The sequence below is a fragment of the Lissotriton helveticus genome, chromosome 1_1 (assembly GCF_964261635.1).
Source record: "Lissotriton helveticus chromosome 1_1, aLisHel1.1, whole genome shotgun sequence".
In the NCBI taxonomy this organism is placed as follows: Eukaryota; Metazoa; Chordata; class Amphibia; order Caudata; family Salamandridae; genus Lissotriton; species Lissotriton helveticus.
The window spans coordinates 806,088,052-806,103,446 of record NC_136057.1 but is presented as its reverse complement, the minus strand read 5'-3'; the positions used below and the strand labels follow the sequence as shown (position 1 = coordinate 806,103,446).

The 15,395-nt window shown below is 43.8% G+C and overlaps 1 protein-coding gene across 1 annotated transcript in view; it reads right to left on the bottom strand.

The window, feature by feature from the left end:
- The window catches only part of LOC144770857 (uncharacterized), a 578,425-nt gene that overhangs the window by 117,851 nt on the left and 445,179 nt on the right, over nt 1-15,395 (bottom strand). The window contains exon 12 of the mRNA XM_078655640.1: nt 8,516-8,702. Coding sequence (XP_078511766.1) covers nt 8,516-8,702 — 187 coding nt within the window. The remainder of the gene's footprint in view (nt 1-8,515; nt 8,703-15,395) is intronic.

Here is a 15,395-nt window from a genome sequence, read left to right as displayed (position 1 = left end):
GCTGTCAGAGTAGGGGTAGTGATAGGTAGAAATACATATATATATGAATCTGACTGCCATTGTTGGACTGTTCATTCTTTTCACCATGTTTATAATGCTGGTTACATTGCTTTGTTTTATTTGATTAATTATCACAGTTCACTCTTTTTATGCAAGATTACGATTGTTTCAATAAATATTTTGAACATTTCCTTTGTATCTTTCTTATGTTTACCAAGGGCATGCATGAGTAAACAATGAAAGGGGTAAGATCTGTTCCTATAATTGCCTTGGAGAACAGAATGTCATATTGGAGGTTGCCAAAATCAGCTGTCACTGCAGATAGGTTAGGGGTTCGGGTGAGAGTGTGAGCTAGCTAGGAATTGGGACAACAATCTCTGATGTTGTAAATGGACTCAGTCCCTGCACTCTTGTTCTAATATGCAGTCCTGCATTTTCTATTAGGAACCATATAAAAAAATATGAGGGGCCTGATTCTGATGAGGTTAGGAAAGCATTCCCACCTAGGCCCTGATTCTGATGCGGTTAGGAAGGCCTCCTAACGGCATTTGCTCCTTCCAAATCAGGTCGGGAACATGTCTTACCGACCGATGGCCCAATTATGATGCGGTTAGGAGCATATGCTCCCATTGAAGTCAATGGGAGTCCAACCAAATCGGATCAGGAAGCATCCAGATGCATCGTACTCCGATGGTCGGACTCTCCCGATCCGAGTGGGTCGGAAACCATTTCCAAATCGATTCGGTCGGGAAGCTTTTCAACCCGTATCAGAATTGGGCCCTAGGTGTTGAATATATGCAAACTGATAATGCATATTCTACCTGGAGTATTAATACCTTGGTTTTGGTCCTTAGGAAAAGTGTAATTATTATACATACTCCATCAGGTAGATGACCATTAGTTACTTTAGCATCTAGGTTTCACAAAAAAAGAAACAATCAATGGGGGGAGGGATCAATTAGCCCCTTTCCGAGGACATTATTACAGGAACCACACTCTATTTGAGATCTAGTAATGCCTTCTCTCCATCTGCTATATACAAGCATGTTCTAAAAGACTACGAATACTCCTAAATTTCCCTTCTTCTATCAGGGAAAAATTGTCTCTCTCCCTCACAGAGTGGTCCGAAAAGATTGGTTACTTATAACAAATGGTGCCTGCTTGTCGACTGGTACTTGTGTGCAGAGTAGGCCATTGGATTAAACACTTTTAAAAGGATCTATATGGCCTGCTGCCTTGATGAAAGTAAACCTCAGCGTGAGGAATGGCATGTTTCCTTTTAAAATCTTCTTCTTCTTTTATATCATTCAGTAACAGAATTCACTTTTTTTTTTTTTTTTGTTCAAAAACCTTTATTTGAGCAAGCATAGAAAAATACAAGAATGGGCCTACAACCTCACGGGCTGGCCGCTAATAATAAGGCACAAGGCACAAATCAGAAGTGTACACCCGTGATCAGGCACAAATCCAGCACAAAGCATTACTCCCAACATGTCACAGAGCATATTGAATTTTATTTATACAAAAAGAAAAACAAACACTAAAAAGGCGAATGCACGGTAATCAAGGTCAGCCCAAAGAACGGAGGGGATGGTCTACAGTCAGGAGAACCTACCAAGAGCCCTGAGGCTCCAACAAGGTCGGGGGGGGGGGGGAGCAGCGGGGAGAATCGGAAATTCAAAAAACAGTATGAAAGGGTTCCGGGAACGCTCGCCTAGGGAGATAGGACAACATCAGTAGTGCCCACAAGGGGAGGTGTGCAGATATCGCCACGATATTCATTCTACTGGCCCCAAATCCTCGTCCACGCCCTGGGTCTGCCCCTGGCCACATAAACCGTCTTCTCCCGAAACATGGACCAGTCCATGTTGTCCTCCCATTTCGAGACCTCAGGGGGCCTGGATGCGCCCCAGAGTTGCGCAATATCACGTTTCGCAATCATGTAGCCCAAGGTAGCCCACCTGGTCTGGGCCACAGAATAGTCAGTGGGCTCCCACACATTCAACAGACATCGTCGAGGCTCAGGCCGCAGGGCAACACCAGTCACATCAGTCATCACCTCAAGCACAGCAGTCCAGTAAGCCACCACAACCGGGCATTCCCAAAGAATGTGTAAAAAAGTAGCACTCAACCCACAACCACGCTTACATAACCCATCCAAGGAAAAGCCCATCGTGACCAGACGCGGACCAGTGACATACTCTCGATGAAGGATTTTAAGTTGAACCAAACGGAGACGGGCAGGAATGGCTACCTCCTTGGGAGAAGAGAGTGCCGACTGCCAATCCTCGTCGTCCAGTTCCAACCCATCGCCGACCCAAGCCTCCCGAAGTCGGACCAATAAGTCCGCCCGATTATTGATCAGCTTCTTATAGATCAGGTAAATAGTGCTATCAGGCAGGTGCCCATCAAGGACACGATCTTCGAGGGGGGAAGACTCGGGCAGGGCCATATCAGGAGTCAAGACTGAGGCGAGGGCGTGCCGGACCTGCAGATAACGAAAAAATTCCCTACCATTCAAACCATATTCCTCCTGGAGGGCCTGGAACGATTTCACACTACCTTTCGAACATACATCACCCACCTTACTTATACCAATCATATCCCAGCGGTCGAAGCCCTTAGTAGACCAGAGACACCCCAAACGTTCCGAGGCATAAAGCGGCGTCGCCAGCGTCATTCGATCTTCCCATCCCAAACTCACATTCGCGGCTCGCCACACAGTTACTGCACTCCTGGACGGGCCCACAAGATGGCGCCCGGCTGATCGGGAATAAAGCGCTCTATTAAAGTCCCCACCCGGCAGCTGGAGTCTATCCATCTCGAATGCAGGATTTCGACCCGGTGAAAACATCACGTGATTAATAGCAGATAGCTGGGAAGCCCAATAATATCGCTTGATATCGGGGAGCGCCATGCCCCCGTCGTACCAAGGGATGGTGAGTTTCGCGAGGGCAATACGTGGACGCCCGTCCCAAATCAATTGCCTTTGAAGACTCTCGATCTCTCGGAAATAGGTCTTGGGGATAGCGTCATAGGAGTTCTGGAGCGCGTAGAGGAACCGCGGCAAGGACATCATTTTAAACAGGGCCGCCCTGCCCAGAGGAGACAAAGGAAGCTTACGCCAGCGGGCCACGTCCAGTCGCAATCGAAGCAACGGGGGGAGGAGGTTACGCTCAAATCGGAGCGAGGAGTCCAACGTAATAAAAATCCCTAAATATTTGAAGCCAGACTGGACCACCGGGATGGGAAGTCTGCTCGGCAAAGGGGGTAAAACACCCGAAAGAACATACACGCAGGACTTGGCCCAGTTAATAACGAGGCCCGAGTTGGCACCAAAGGAAGTGAGAACGTCAAACAAAACTGTCAGAGATTTACGCGGGGAGGTGAGATATAAAAGAATGTCGTCCGCATAAAGCGAAACGCGGTCCTCAAAGTCCGGAGACCAGTGAATCCCCTTGAGCGAAGGCTCCCACCGAAGCCAAGCAGCCAATGGTTCCAAGGCGAGCGCAAAAAGCAACGGAGACAAGGGGCATCCCTGACGGGTACCCCTACCAAGGGTGAAAGGGGCCGAAACTCTACCATTTACCACTACTTGTGCCAGAGGTTCCGCATATAATAACTTGATCCAACCAATAAACTCAGGCCCGAAACCAAATTTCTCAAGAGCCGCCCAAAGATAAGGCCACTCCACCGTGTCAAAAGCCATTGAGGCATCCAACGACGCCAAAATGGCCGGCTCCGTCAGAAGCCCCGCCCTCGCAATCGCGCCGTGGAGACGACGTAGGTTCAGAGCCGTGTTGCGATGCGGGATGAATCCGGATTGATCTGGATGGACCAAGCCACTAATGACCGTCAGGAGGCGGGACGCCAGGAGTTTCGCCAACACCTTGGGTTCAACATTTAGGAGGGATATGGGCCTATAGGATGAACAAAGGTCTCGCGGTTTACCATCCTTGGGGATGACAACTATCGTGGCCAGTCGCTGATCATAAGGGAGAACACCCCGTTCCCGGGACTCCAGAAACATGGCGCGAAGATATGGCACCACTCTGTCGGGACGTAACTTGTACAGTTCAATTGGCAACCCGTTCGGGCCCAATGCTTTGCCCGAACGGAGTGAACGGATGGCAGTGGCTATCTCATCAACCGTAAAGGGGGAGTCCAACGCTACACGATCCAAATCAGTGACACTGGGCAGAGCTATATCACGCAATAGAAGGCGAGAGTCAGCCACATCTCTCACAGACACAGGGGTATACACCACACGGAAGTACTCAGCAAAACGGTCAACTATTCCAATCGGGTCCATCACACTCACACCACTCGAAGACTGAATCACGGGTACCACACGATTAGCTCTCTCCTTCTTATCCAGCCATGCCAGCAATTTACCCGCTTTGTCACCCACATCATACAAACGACCCTGTTGCTCCCGAAACATCACTTTAGCAGCATCCGTGACCACAGATTTATATGCAAATTGTTTCAGACCCAGGGCGTGGAGTTTCGCAGACGTGACACCAGATTCCAAGGCATCCTCCAATGCAGAAATCTCTCCCTCAAGGTCCACCACCTCCCTATTCCTCGCCCGCTTAGCTTCAACAATAAGGGAGAGGGCCTGCCCACGAATCACCGTCTTAAAGGCCTCCCATAGGGACACAGCTGAGGAGACCGACCCCTCGTTATCCAAAAAATACGCGTCCAAAGACTTAAGCAAAAGGCTGCGGGTCTCGGGGGAGGTAAGGTACCACGGATTGATGGGAGCTACTCTGCCCACCGCCTCCACTCCAACCTCAAAACGAAGCCAGAGCGGAGAGTGGTCAGAAATACCCCTGGGTAGGTGTACAATCTCACGCACCGCTGGTGGCTGAGCCGCAGGCATCAGGAAATAATCCAGCCTGGACAGACTCCCATGGGCCCCAGAATGAAAGGTGTATTGAAGCTGAGTAGGATGCAAAAGCCTCCAGCAATCCACCAAGCCAAAGGTATCCAAAAATCCCCCCAACCACCGTTGGGCCGCAGGAGTATCTCTAGGGGGGTGGCGATCGTGGAGACCGGAGAACACCGAATTAAAATCACCAGCCAAAAAGAGAGTACTATCAGGGAGGTCCAACAATACGCGGCCCAAATCTGAAAAGGTAGAAGTCTGCAAGCCGGGGGGCACATAAACAGTAAATAAGGAGAGGGCACGACCCTCATAGCGACCCACAAGGACAGCATATCGCCCCCGATCATCCTGAATCACATCATCAATAGCTAGGGGGAGGGAAGCCCGAACAAGGATACCCACGCCCCTAGAACCCGAGGTAAACCCCGAATGTGCTACGAGGCGATAGCCCCACCTATTCATTGCATGACAAACATTGCCTACCAAATGAGTCTCCTGCAGGAAAACAATATCAGGAGATAAACGTCGTATACATTTCAACACCACACTTCTTTTGATACGATCTCCCAGACCGTTAACGTTCCACGAAACAAATCTCAACCCGCTACCCCCCATCCCACCCAACAAAGCCAAAACCCCCCACCAATGAGCATGACACCAGAAACATCTTCAAATACAGGATAAAGTCGCCTCGAAAACAAAACACACAAACAACGAACTTCCCAACCACCCACCCCCAAAATAACAAGAAAACACCCCCCACCCTGCACCCCTGCAAAAAGCTAAAAAGCCACCCCAACCTGCAGTGTGCCTGTCGCCCAAGAACCCCTATTCTACACAAAGACCCCGGAGGAGGAAAGGCTCCGTCCCACCCGCCACCCCGATCAAGACCAATGACGAGAAAACGAACATACATCAAATCACATAAGCGGTAGAGGAACAAAGGCACACATTCCTGGAAGAGTTACTCAAAACAAGGCCTCCGGCATAGACGAAATGTTCAGCTCTCTACACCACCTTCAGCACCGCCCGGGTGGGCATCGGACTCAGTCTCAGGAGGTCGGCTAGGCAAGGAGTCCAGCCAGTCATTCACAGCATCCGGCCGATCAAAGAAGAAGGTCCGGTCATTATACTCAACCCGCAGCCTGGTCGGAAAGAGCATAGCGTAGTGCATCCCCATGTCCCTAAGACGCTTCTTGGCACCACGAAATCCCATCCGCTGCTTCTGGACCTGTTGGGAAAAGTCCGGATAAAAGTTCACCGTGGCATTCTCAAAGGCCACCGGGCCCTTCACCCGCGACGCCTGCAGGATAGCGTCCCGATCTCTATAGTGGAAAAGCTTGGCAACAATAGGTCTCGGCGGGGCGCCTGGCTTACCCTGGCCCCCCGGAACACGATGTGCACGCTCCACTGTGAAGAATTTACTAAGGCCAGACGGAGAAAGGTGGTTCTGGATGAGGTCTTCAACCAGGAGATCAACCGAGTGGGGTTCTGGGTTCTCCGGGACACCAACCACGCGAACATTACAGCGACGTGCCCTGTTCTCAAAATCTTCCAAGCGCCGGGTCATGAAATCGTTCACCCTACGGAGATTGCCAATCTCCGTCTGTACCTCAGAGACGTCCGCCGTGAGGCTGGATGATTTGATATCCAACGACTTCACCTTTTCGTTCGTTTTGGCGAGATCGGCTCGGATTAGATTCAAATCGATTGCCACGGTGTCAATTTTGTGGGTCAAGGTTTCGTATTGTTGGCCTATTGACTCCCTCATGCCAGAAATGGCGCCCATGATGTCCTGCAAGGAAGGCTCCGTCGACGCATCCACGACGTGGTCAGATGCACTGGGACCGGGCAGGGCAGCTCCGGGGGACCCCTTAGAATGGGTATAACGGTCCATAACGTTGGATTGGACCGGACCCCCGCGCAGAGGTGTCTTCGTCTTGCGCGTCTCCCGGTCCCCTCTGCCCGCCATTTTGGAGATGCGTCACAGGGAGAGTCACCAGGGTCAACGGACCGGGCACCAGAAATGGAGGCCTCGGGACCAAAGGACCGTAACAAGAGTATCACCAGGATAGGGGCAGCCAAATAGGAGAACAGTCCAGCCAAAGGCCCGACAGCCGACTCGTGTCCTGGAACCAGCTCTGGCCCGACCCTCTCGCCGATGTCCCAGTCAGAGGCAGAATCGAAACCGAAACTTAAGAAGGGGACCCACAAGTCCAATCCCCCTGCCGTTGTTGTTCAACTCCAAGACGGCCACCGAACCTCACCTCAAGGGCGGAGCCCAAAAGTTCAATTCACCATAACTCAGGCACCCGGGGTCAAAATAAATTTCTGAAAGTCCAGGTAGATCAGCCCAACGTCCTCTATACAAATCCTCGCGAAAAATCAGGATTCATGCAGGATATTATGCCGGGAGCGGCGGGGGTCCGGGGAGCGCTGTGCTCACGCGGCCATCTCGGATGCCCGCCAAGCTCCTCCTCAGAATTCACTTTTTTAAGTTCATTACTCACTGATGAAACCATATGATATATAGTTACAGATTCGAACACGGTGCAAGGGTTCCTGTGTTGCGGGGATGATTATTTCGGTGCAGGAAGGGAAACCTTCCTGCACAAAAACAATCACAAGAGGTTTTTTCCTCTTTCTATGTGTGCAGCACAATGCAGCACACATAGAAAGAGGAAAAATGAGGAGAAACAAAAATATATCTCTCCTTTTTGTGCCTCCCTTACACCTCCCGTGGGGAGGTATACGTTTTTGGCACGCTCTCAGACTTACAATTTCTTGTAAATCTGGGGCAGTGTCAAAAAGCCATGGATGTTGCTGGGAATGCCCCCAGCAAAACCCATGGAAAGCCCCTTTCACGCAGTTTTCTGCCTGAAAAAGGCACATATTTATAAGGCCATGAAAACCCATGTAACATGGCTTTACGTGGCCTTATAAAATGTGACAATATTGTGCTGACGTTCCGGCGGCTCAAAAGTGCCGGTAGGGCCACATAAATGAGGCCCCCAGCTCTTACCAGGTACAATGAATGCCTCACCCTTCTTTACATTTCAGAAGTTCAAACCTGCCGGAATCTAACAAGAAAAAGATGTACAGTACTCACTGTACATGTGTACTTTGATGTGTTAAACACCAATCCAATGTTATGTACAGTACTCACTGTACATGTGTACTTTGATGTGTTAAACACCAATCCAATGTTATTTCCCAAAGTCTCAGGATAGGTGATATTTATTGCACCCGATAAATTACATGGCCCACTGTTTCGTTATGTTTTAGGTGCGATAATTAGCACCTATACTGCGAACCAGACCTTAGACTTAAATGGCTATAATAGTCAGTTGTTGAACACTGGTCTATTCGGCAACATTAGTTCTGGTTTGCACACTTGAAATTCCCAACTCACAAATAATGGTGGATTTGTCCAATTCTCCCTGAAGCACAGAACTGAAATATCCAAACAACATAGTTACAGGAATATAACTTTCACTATGGAGAAATATTAAAGTGATAGCATGGTGATGGTTGTAGTATTGTGGACATCACTCCTGGAATGAAAACCTGAAGCATCAGTACATGGATGTTGTTTGTTAACATAATAAAATGGCCCATAAATACCTGGCCCAGTGAAGTTAGAGATTTGTTAATTGCTGCTGCTTCCACCAATCTTTGACCAGTTGCTTCCGTCTTAGAAATGCGCTCTGATCCAGCCAGATCACACAATGTCAGTGTGCCGAAGGAAGCCACACCAGAGATACTGTCCATACCACTGACTCGCAGCATCACCATCAGGTGGGAACGGGAACTGCAGTGAAATTAGAGATGTTTATTTTCTTCTGCTTTAAAATGAATGCAGTGCAAGATGTTCTAACGAGAATATCCGCTTTGGAGTTTTTTCCTGTACTACTTCTAATTTATTTCATGCACCTAACATGTAATTGAATATACGTGAGTTAACCCATAAACCAGAGACAACACAAGTAATATTGGTTCAAAGTTCCCTAGTACTCCTCATTCTCTCCGCCTTGCCTTGGCGGAGAGAATGAACTTGGTTCAGTCGCCATTATGTAGTTATAGAAATGTCATGGTGTCTATTGGAAAAGCATTTTTTGTTTGTCTAGAAACTTTGGTGCCTTTTGATGGATTTTTAGCTATTTCCAGGAAAATTGCAGTGGGGGGGAGGTTCAGGAAATGGAGCCAAGAAAAAGGGGGAGCTGCAAAGTCTTGATTTTCCATTTCATTTTCTATTGGAAAGTTTGGCAAACAGATATGTATAACATTATTTAGAAAGTATGCTTTCCATTATCTGGTGTAAATCGGATCAGCTGTGCTTGAGAAATTTTCATATAAAGGTAGTGCCCAGTGAGGTCATGAAAAAGTTAAAAAGTTATCTCTCTCTCTATCTCTCTCTCTCTTTCTCTCTCTCTCTCTCTCTCTCTCTCTCTCTCTCTCTCTCTCTCTCTCTCTCTCTCTCTCTTTCTCTCTGGTCCCACAGTGCCACAAATCCCAGAAATAAATAGTGTAAGGGAGCAAGTTCGTCACATCCGGACCACCTGCTCTTATGGGAGCAGACCCAGAGGGGCCCTTGCCCAGGGGCCAAAAGTACAATAAAAATAAAAATGTTGTGCCGAGGGTACCACAGTACTCCCACATGACTCATCATGGCCCTTTGTGCTGTACTGCGATTCTCCCCCAGAAGTCACTCTCAAACCTCAACCTCATTGTAATACTGGACTGTGCAAGCTTCATTGGGTTAAGCTGTCACAATCCCATGGTACCATGGAGGTTAAGCTTGAGCCGAGAAACCATAGGAGTACCACTGTACCACAGTGGCCGGAGTTATGTGGCCGGAGTTATAGTTTACTGAGTTAAATATAACTTGCGTCCTGCCATGCGCTGCTTATGACCTCACGTATTACATCATTCATGACATGTTAAATGAGAGCAATGATGATATCACTGATGACATCATCCAATGAATGTGACAATTTACTATACGCTTTTCAAAGTGGTACGTTTTCAGCAAGCTATATCTACACCTAATTTACCTAACACCTCTGTGGTGCTAATGGGTGTAAAATTTCACAACATGAGGCACATTAACCACATAGGTGAAATCACTCACATTTAGTAGGTATTATGATCTGTTTTAAGTGGTATTCAGATGTATTAGAAACATAATGGCTCTGTAAACATTAATGCGATCAACTATATACTAAACCTTGAGTACCATTTAAAAAACAGTTAGTCATTATTTCTTGATACAAGACCAATGTTGAGACTTATGAATGCCAGATTCGGCCTGATTCATCCTTGTCTTTTTAAAGTTAATTAAAAAGACTACATCCCACCTGCTGTCCTTAAATTATTTGTTTTTATCTGTAGAAGAGAAGAGGTAGAAGCTTTATTTATTTGTTTTCAGTATGCCTAACATTCTCTAATACATTTATAGGCTTTACTACAGGTTCTCTGTGGTCAAATATTTTTTGCTTATATATTGATAGTTTTCCAATTCTTTTCTGCAGGTCCGGATTCATGTATTACTTGGGGTTTCATTTGTAGCCTTGTCTTCAATATTCTTCATTATCCTGGTTGCATAGAGTGACAATGTTATTGTCTCGTCTTCTGACCTCCCCACCCCCTTAGTTTGTTTTCATATGTTTAGATATGTTTTTCAGTCATTATCTTTTTGCCTTGTGCTGCCTGTTCTTTTTCATCGTTCTTGTTCTTTTTCTTCTTGGATTTACCTTTGATATATGTTTCTTTCTTTTCTCCTCAACTTCTTTTCCAATGCAGTTTGTTATTTCCTTGCAAAGATATTCTTACATGGCACCCATTTTCATTTCATATTCATCTTCATATTCATTTTTGCAAATCCGGAGGGGTATTTCTCATGTAGCTAAACTAAAGACTGATAATACATTTTTTCAAGAATCACATCTTTCTGAAATGGAGGACTTACAATTCAAGAAATGTTGGCTAAGCAATGTGTTTGTTTACCCTTACATGGGGACCAAGAATTTTACAATTATTTTGTGTAACATAAAATGTAATATTTTAGTTACTGCATAAGATTGTGATGTGGCTGGTGGATGGATTGTCATTGAATTATTAGTGGAAAGAATACCACTTGCATTTTTAATGTTCATGGTTCTGTTTTAGTGCATATTTCATTTTGAGGTAACGTTTTTAGGAAAATGCTAGAATATGAAGATCACTATTTTATCTTTTTTGGAGACTGTAAACAAGCAATAGATCCTTTTCTGGATAGAAATTCTAAAGTTAAACGCAGTTCAAATAAAATGCATAAGGAATTATGTTCTGCTATTAACCATACATACTTAATTGAATTTGGAGGTTATACAATCCTGATTCATGAGAATTTACTTTTTTCTCACCACCTCATCACACTCAATCATGAATCAATTACTTACTCCTAAGTAAGAGTTTGACTCAGGCACTACTTAGTGCTAAAACAGGTTCTATTCTAATCTTAGAACACACATCTGTTATCTCAGACATTGATTTAATATGTGTTCAACCTTATCCATGGAGATAGATGTTTAATAATTCTTTGCTATTAGATTAAAATTGTATTTCTGAATTTGAAAATGTTGCTAAAGTCACTCTCAGTTGTTTGGGATTCCTTTAAGGCAGCTGCTCGACATTATGGTATTTAAAATGTTTCCTTCGAATAATGATTAGAGGAAGCGTAAAATTCTTCTGAAGAAGATTAAAGAAACTTCAATATGTTTACTACAATTCTGAAACTATTACTTCACTTGATGAATTAATTGAGGCAAAGGTTAATTTTAATCCTCTCGCTACTGAGTCTGTCTCTTCCTACATATTCAAAAGTAAAGCTAGATATTATGGAGGACAGATGAAAATGGGGAAACTACTCTCAAAGTTTAAAAAGAAAGAACTAAAATGGAGTCCATATCAAATAATAAAAGTTATGACTTATTTAAAGGAAAAAACATTTTAAATGATTTTTTAATTTTTTTATAAAGATTTATATACACCAGATAATTATTAAGATATATTCAATGAAGAAAATAGTTCACAACAAAATTCTATTCTCAATTTTCTAAAATATAATTTCCTAAACTTTTACTTTTAACTTTAAAAAAAAATCCAAATCTGCACAGGGTACATACCAGGAAGCCATGATAAGTTTAATCCCCAAACAAAATCAAGATTTAAAACAATGCAAAAGTTAGAGACCAATATCTCTTGTCAATAGAGACTATAATTTCTCTAAATAAAATTCCACCTTTAGGAATTGATCCTATAATTCATGATCTGATAGGCCTGGAACAATATCGTTTTGTAAAAGGGCAATTTGCATTGGATAATGCTCACATTTTCTTTGACATAAGAGTCCTCAAAATTACATTATCCTCTGCCAGCTATCACTATAGATGCAGAGAAAGCCTTTGATATGATCAGTTGGGATTTTATACTCAAAACTTTAGAATGGTTTGGCTTAAAACCCAAATTGATAACCTTATTTCTTTACTATATATCACCCATGAAGCAGTATTATGCCAGATTATTTCCCCTTACAAAGGAGAGTTTGTCAGTGATGTCCTTCACATCTAACATGGGCTTCAATTGGAATTCCATAGAGCATATTATCAAGCCCATTATTGCCGTTTTAGCGGCAGTTTTCTGCCGCTAAAACGGCGATAATTTTATTGCCTGTCTTGATAATATGCCCCTAAATTACTTATGAAGAACATTCCGCGGCTCCTTTTGCGATTAAGGGTGGAGAACTCTCTTATTTATGCCTTGAATTTTAAAGAAATAGTATCCTTTACAACAAAACTTTACAATGCATCTTTGCCTCAGATTAGTCACACCTGCAACCTGCTGTTCCCTATTAATATATCAACCGATATTTTCCCGGACGCTATGTGGTACAATAATCTTATTAAGATTAATAAAATGGCTTCCTTATTGGAAGTCCTGGAGGGGTAGAGGAATAGGTTGGGCATATCAGCTATTAGACAATGATATGGTTTTACCCTTTTTTAGATTTTCAAAAGAAATTGTTTACAAGGTAACACTTTGTCCGATCCCTCTGGATGTTACAAGAAACAATCAGCTCTCCTTAGGACAACACTGGGTTGGGAGATAGAATTCACATTCACATTCAAAAGCTGTCTCACTTTATACAATTCTACACTCTGACTTTAATAAAATCGAAAAGGGAATTTGTTTGGGACATTGACCTGTTTGTTGGTCTACAGGCCTATGGAATAAACTTTGGTTTAAAATTCCCAAATCTTCTCAAGCTGCTATTACTAAACAAACAGTATTTTGTTCATCACAGTTTATTGCTCACACCACTTTTTCTATCTAAAATTACCAAAGATACACAATCATCATGTTTGAAAATACCCATGGTCACACACTTGTATATTTATTGTTAGCAGTTGCCTTTCAGTAAATAACTTCCAACTAGAAAAATGCACTGAAGGTTAATGTTAAATCTTGGTAGTATGATGTTGTTTTTATCATAGGTAACATAAGAATTATGTATCACCAACTATCAAAAGGGATATATTATGGATTCCTGTCACAATGTTTCTGAATAACTCAAGTTTATTAGCTCATTGTTAGGATATTGCTTCTGAAGAAGTCAACAAACCACCTTGAATACTTTATATTAATATCTCTACGCCTTTAAATAATCCCAATTGTTGTGTATACATAAGGATATTCTATGAGATGGCCCAAGCAGGAATCATTCTTCTTATATATCTTGAATCAGACGACATGACAGATGATTTTGTCACATTGGGATACTTTTTCTGACTCTTTATTATTGTGCCTTCCACCTCCAATGAGGGCGAGCCCACAATACCAAAGAGACAGTCCAAATATCATTTGAGAGCTGCTCACTACTCTTTATACCTGGCAACGTGGACAAAGTTTACATAAAGAGTACTGTGTCATGTGTGAAGGTACAGGAACTGCCACAGACAACTATCCATGATGACAGCCGGTAAAAAAGCAGAACAGGCATGTGATATTGGAGTGTTTTGACATTGGATGACAGTGTCCCTCAAGCATGGTCAAGTGCCTGGCCTCTACTGTACATAGGAACAAACCTGCATATTACACAAAATTTCAATACCATGTAAACTCCTAGTGTTCTAGAGCCCCTTATCTCTGTGGCATTTCCTTGGCACTACTTTAATTTTAGAATGATCTTCAGGATGGTTTTGAAAAGTATGTTACTTTATGAGACTCTGAAAGTAAAGGGACATTATGAAATCTGATGCAGATACAATTTCCCTCTTTTTCAGCACACATACACCTACCTGAATAGGAACAACCCATGCTAATGTGCTAAGTATGTGAACATTTTTGTGCACACAATTAACACTAAAAGCAATGTTCTTACTGTTACGACACCGGAAAAGCTGACCACACACATAAGGGCTAACTATATGAAAAAGGAGGAGGCTAAACACCTTATGTTCATCAAGGATGTAACAAGAAAAATGCTAGGTGGCATGCCACTTACTTTTTAAGGATGCCTGAACCACGGTCAGTTTACCAGAATGTAAAAAGAAACACAAGTGAGAGATTAGGAAGCTTGAAGAAATCTGATAGACCCATTCACTGGCAGCAAGAAACTGATGTGGCATCTAAACTAGCCGGTGGTGTGTATGTAAATGTCATGGGAGAACTCAACATTGAAAGTAAGCACCAAAACCCCCAGCAAACATAGCAATATTCAATGACTCGAAAGTAAATCTTTAGACACAGTGAGGGTGAAGGAGCTAAGATACATGTACCGAAAGCCAAAGTCCCAGGTATTAGGTCCAAATTAGAGACGGCCTAAGATGTGTGTATGATAAAAAAAAGAGCTGCTACAATTTAACATAGTTGGAATGATATGATTGATGTGTTAGTGACAAGACAGACTTCAAAACCCTAGCAGCAAAAAGCAAAACATATTAATGACATGATTGCTTCATAGTAGGAGCAATTTGCTAGGCTGCTTCAATGGGAATGGCCATTCCAACATACCATGCAGTACAGAACTAAAGGAAGCATTGAAAAAAATACCCACTGAAGTCACCAGAGCCGATATCATTGAAACCCTAAGCAGGCACATACCAATGAACAAGAATACCACACTATTTTTCACACCCAGATCTATAAAGACAAGAACCCCACTGGAACAAGTTAATCACGTGAGCAAACACTGAAGTGGTGAGACTATACTGACTAATGAGGGAATATATGTGAGAATGCGGAATGTGCTCAGATCTATATGCCAGGCCACCTTGGGATTTGACAGCAACTATGAGGTACCCCTCTAAATGTGGGCCACCACAACTCACCACAACTCACAACTAACCTCGAAGAATTAACGTTCTTTTCCTTCTAGAAGTACCAAAACACCATCCCAATCAATAGCTCACAGTTTAGCACTAAGCAGTATCAGGGGTGGGTGGTATCTTTTGAAAGTGTAAAT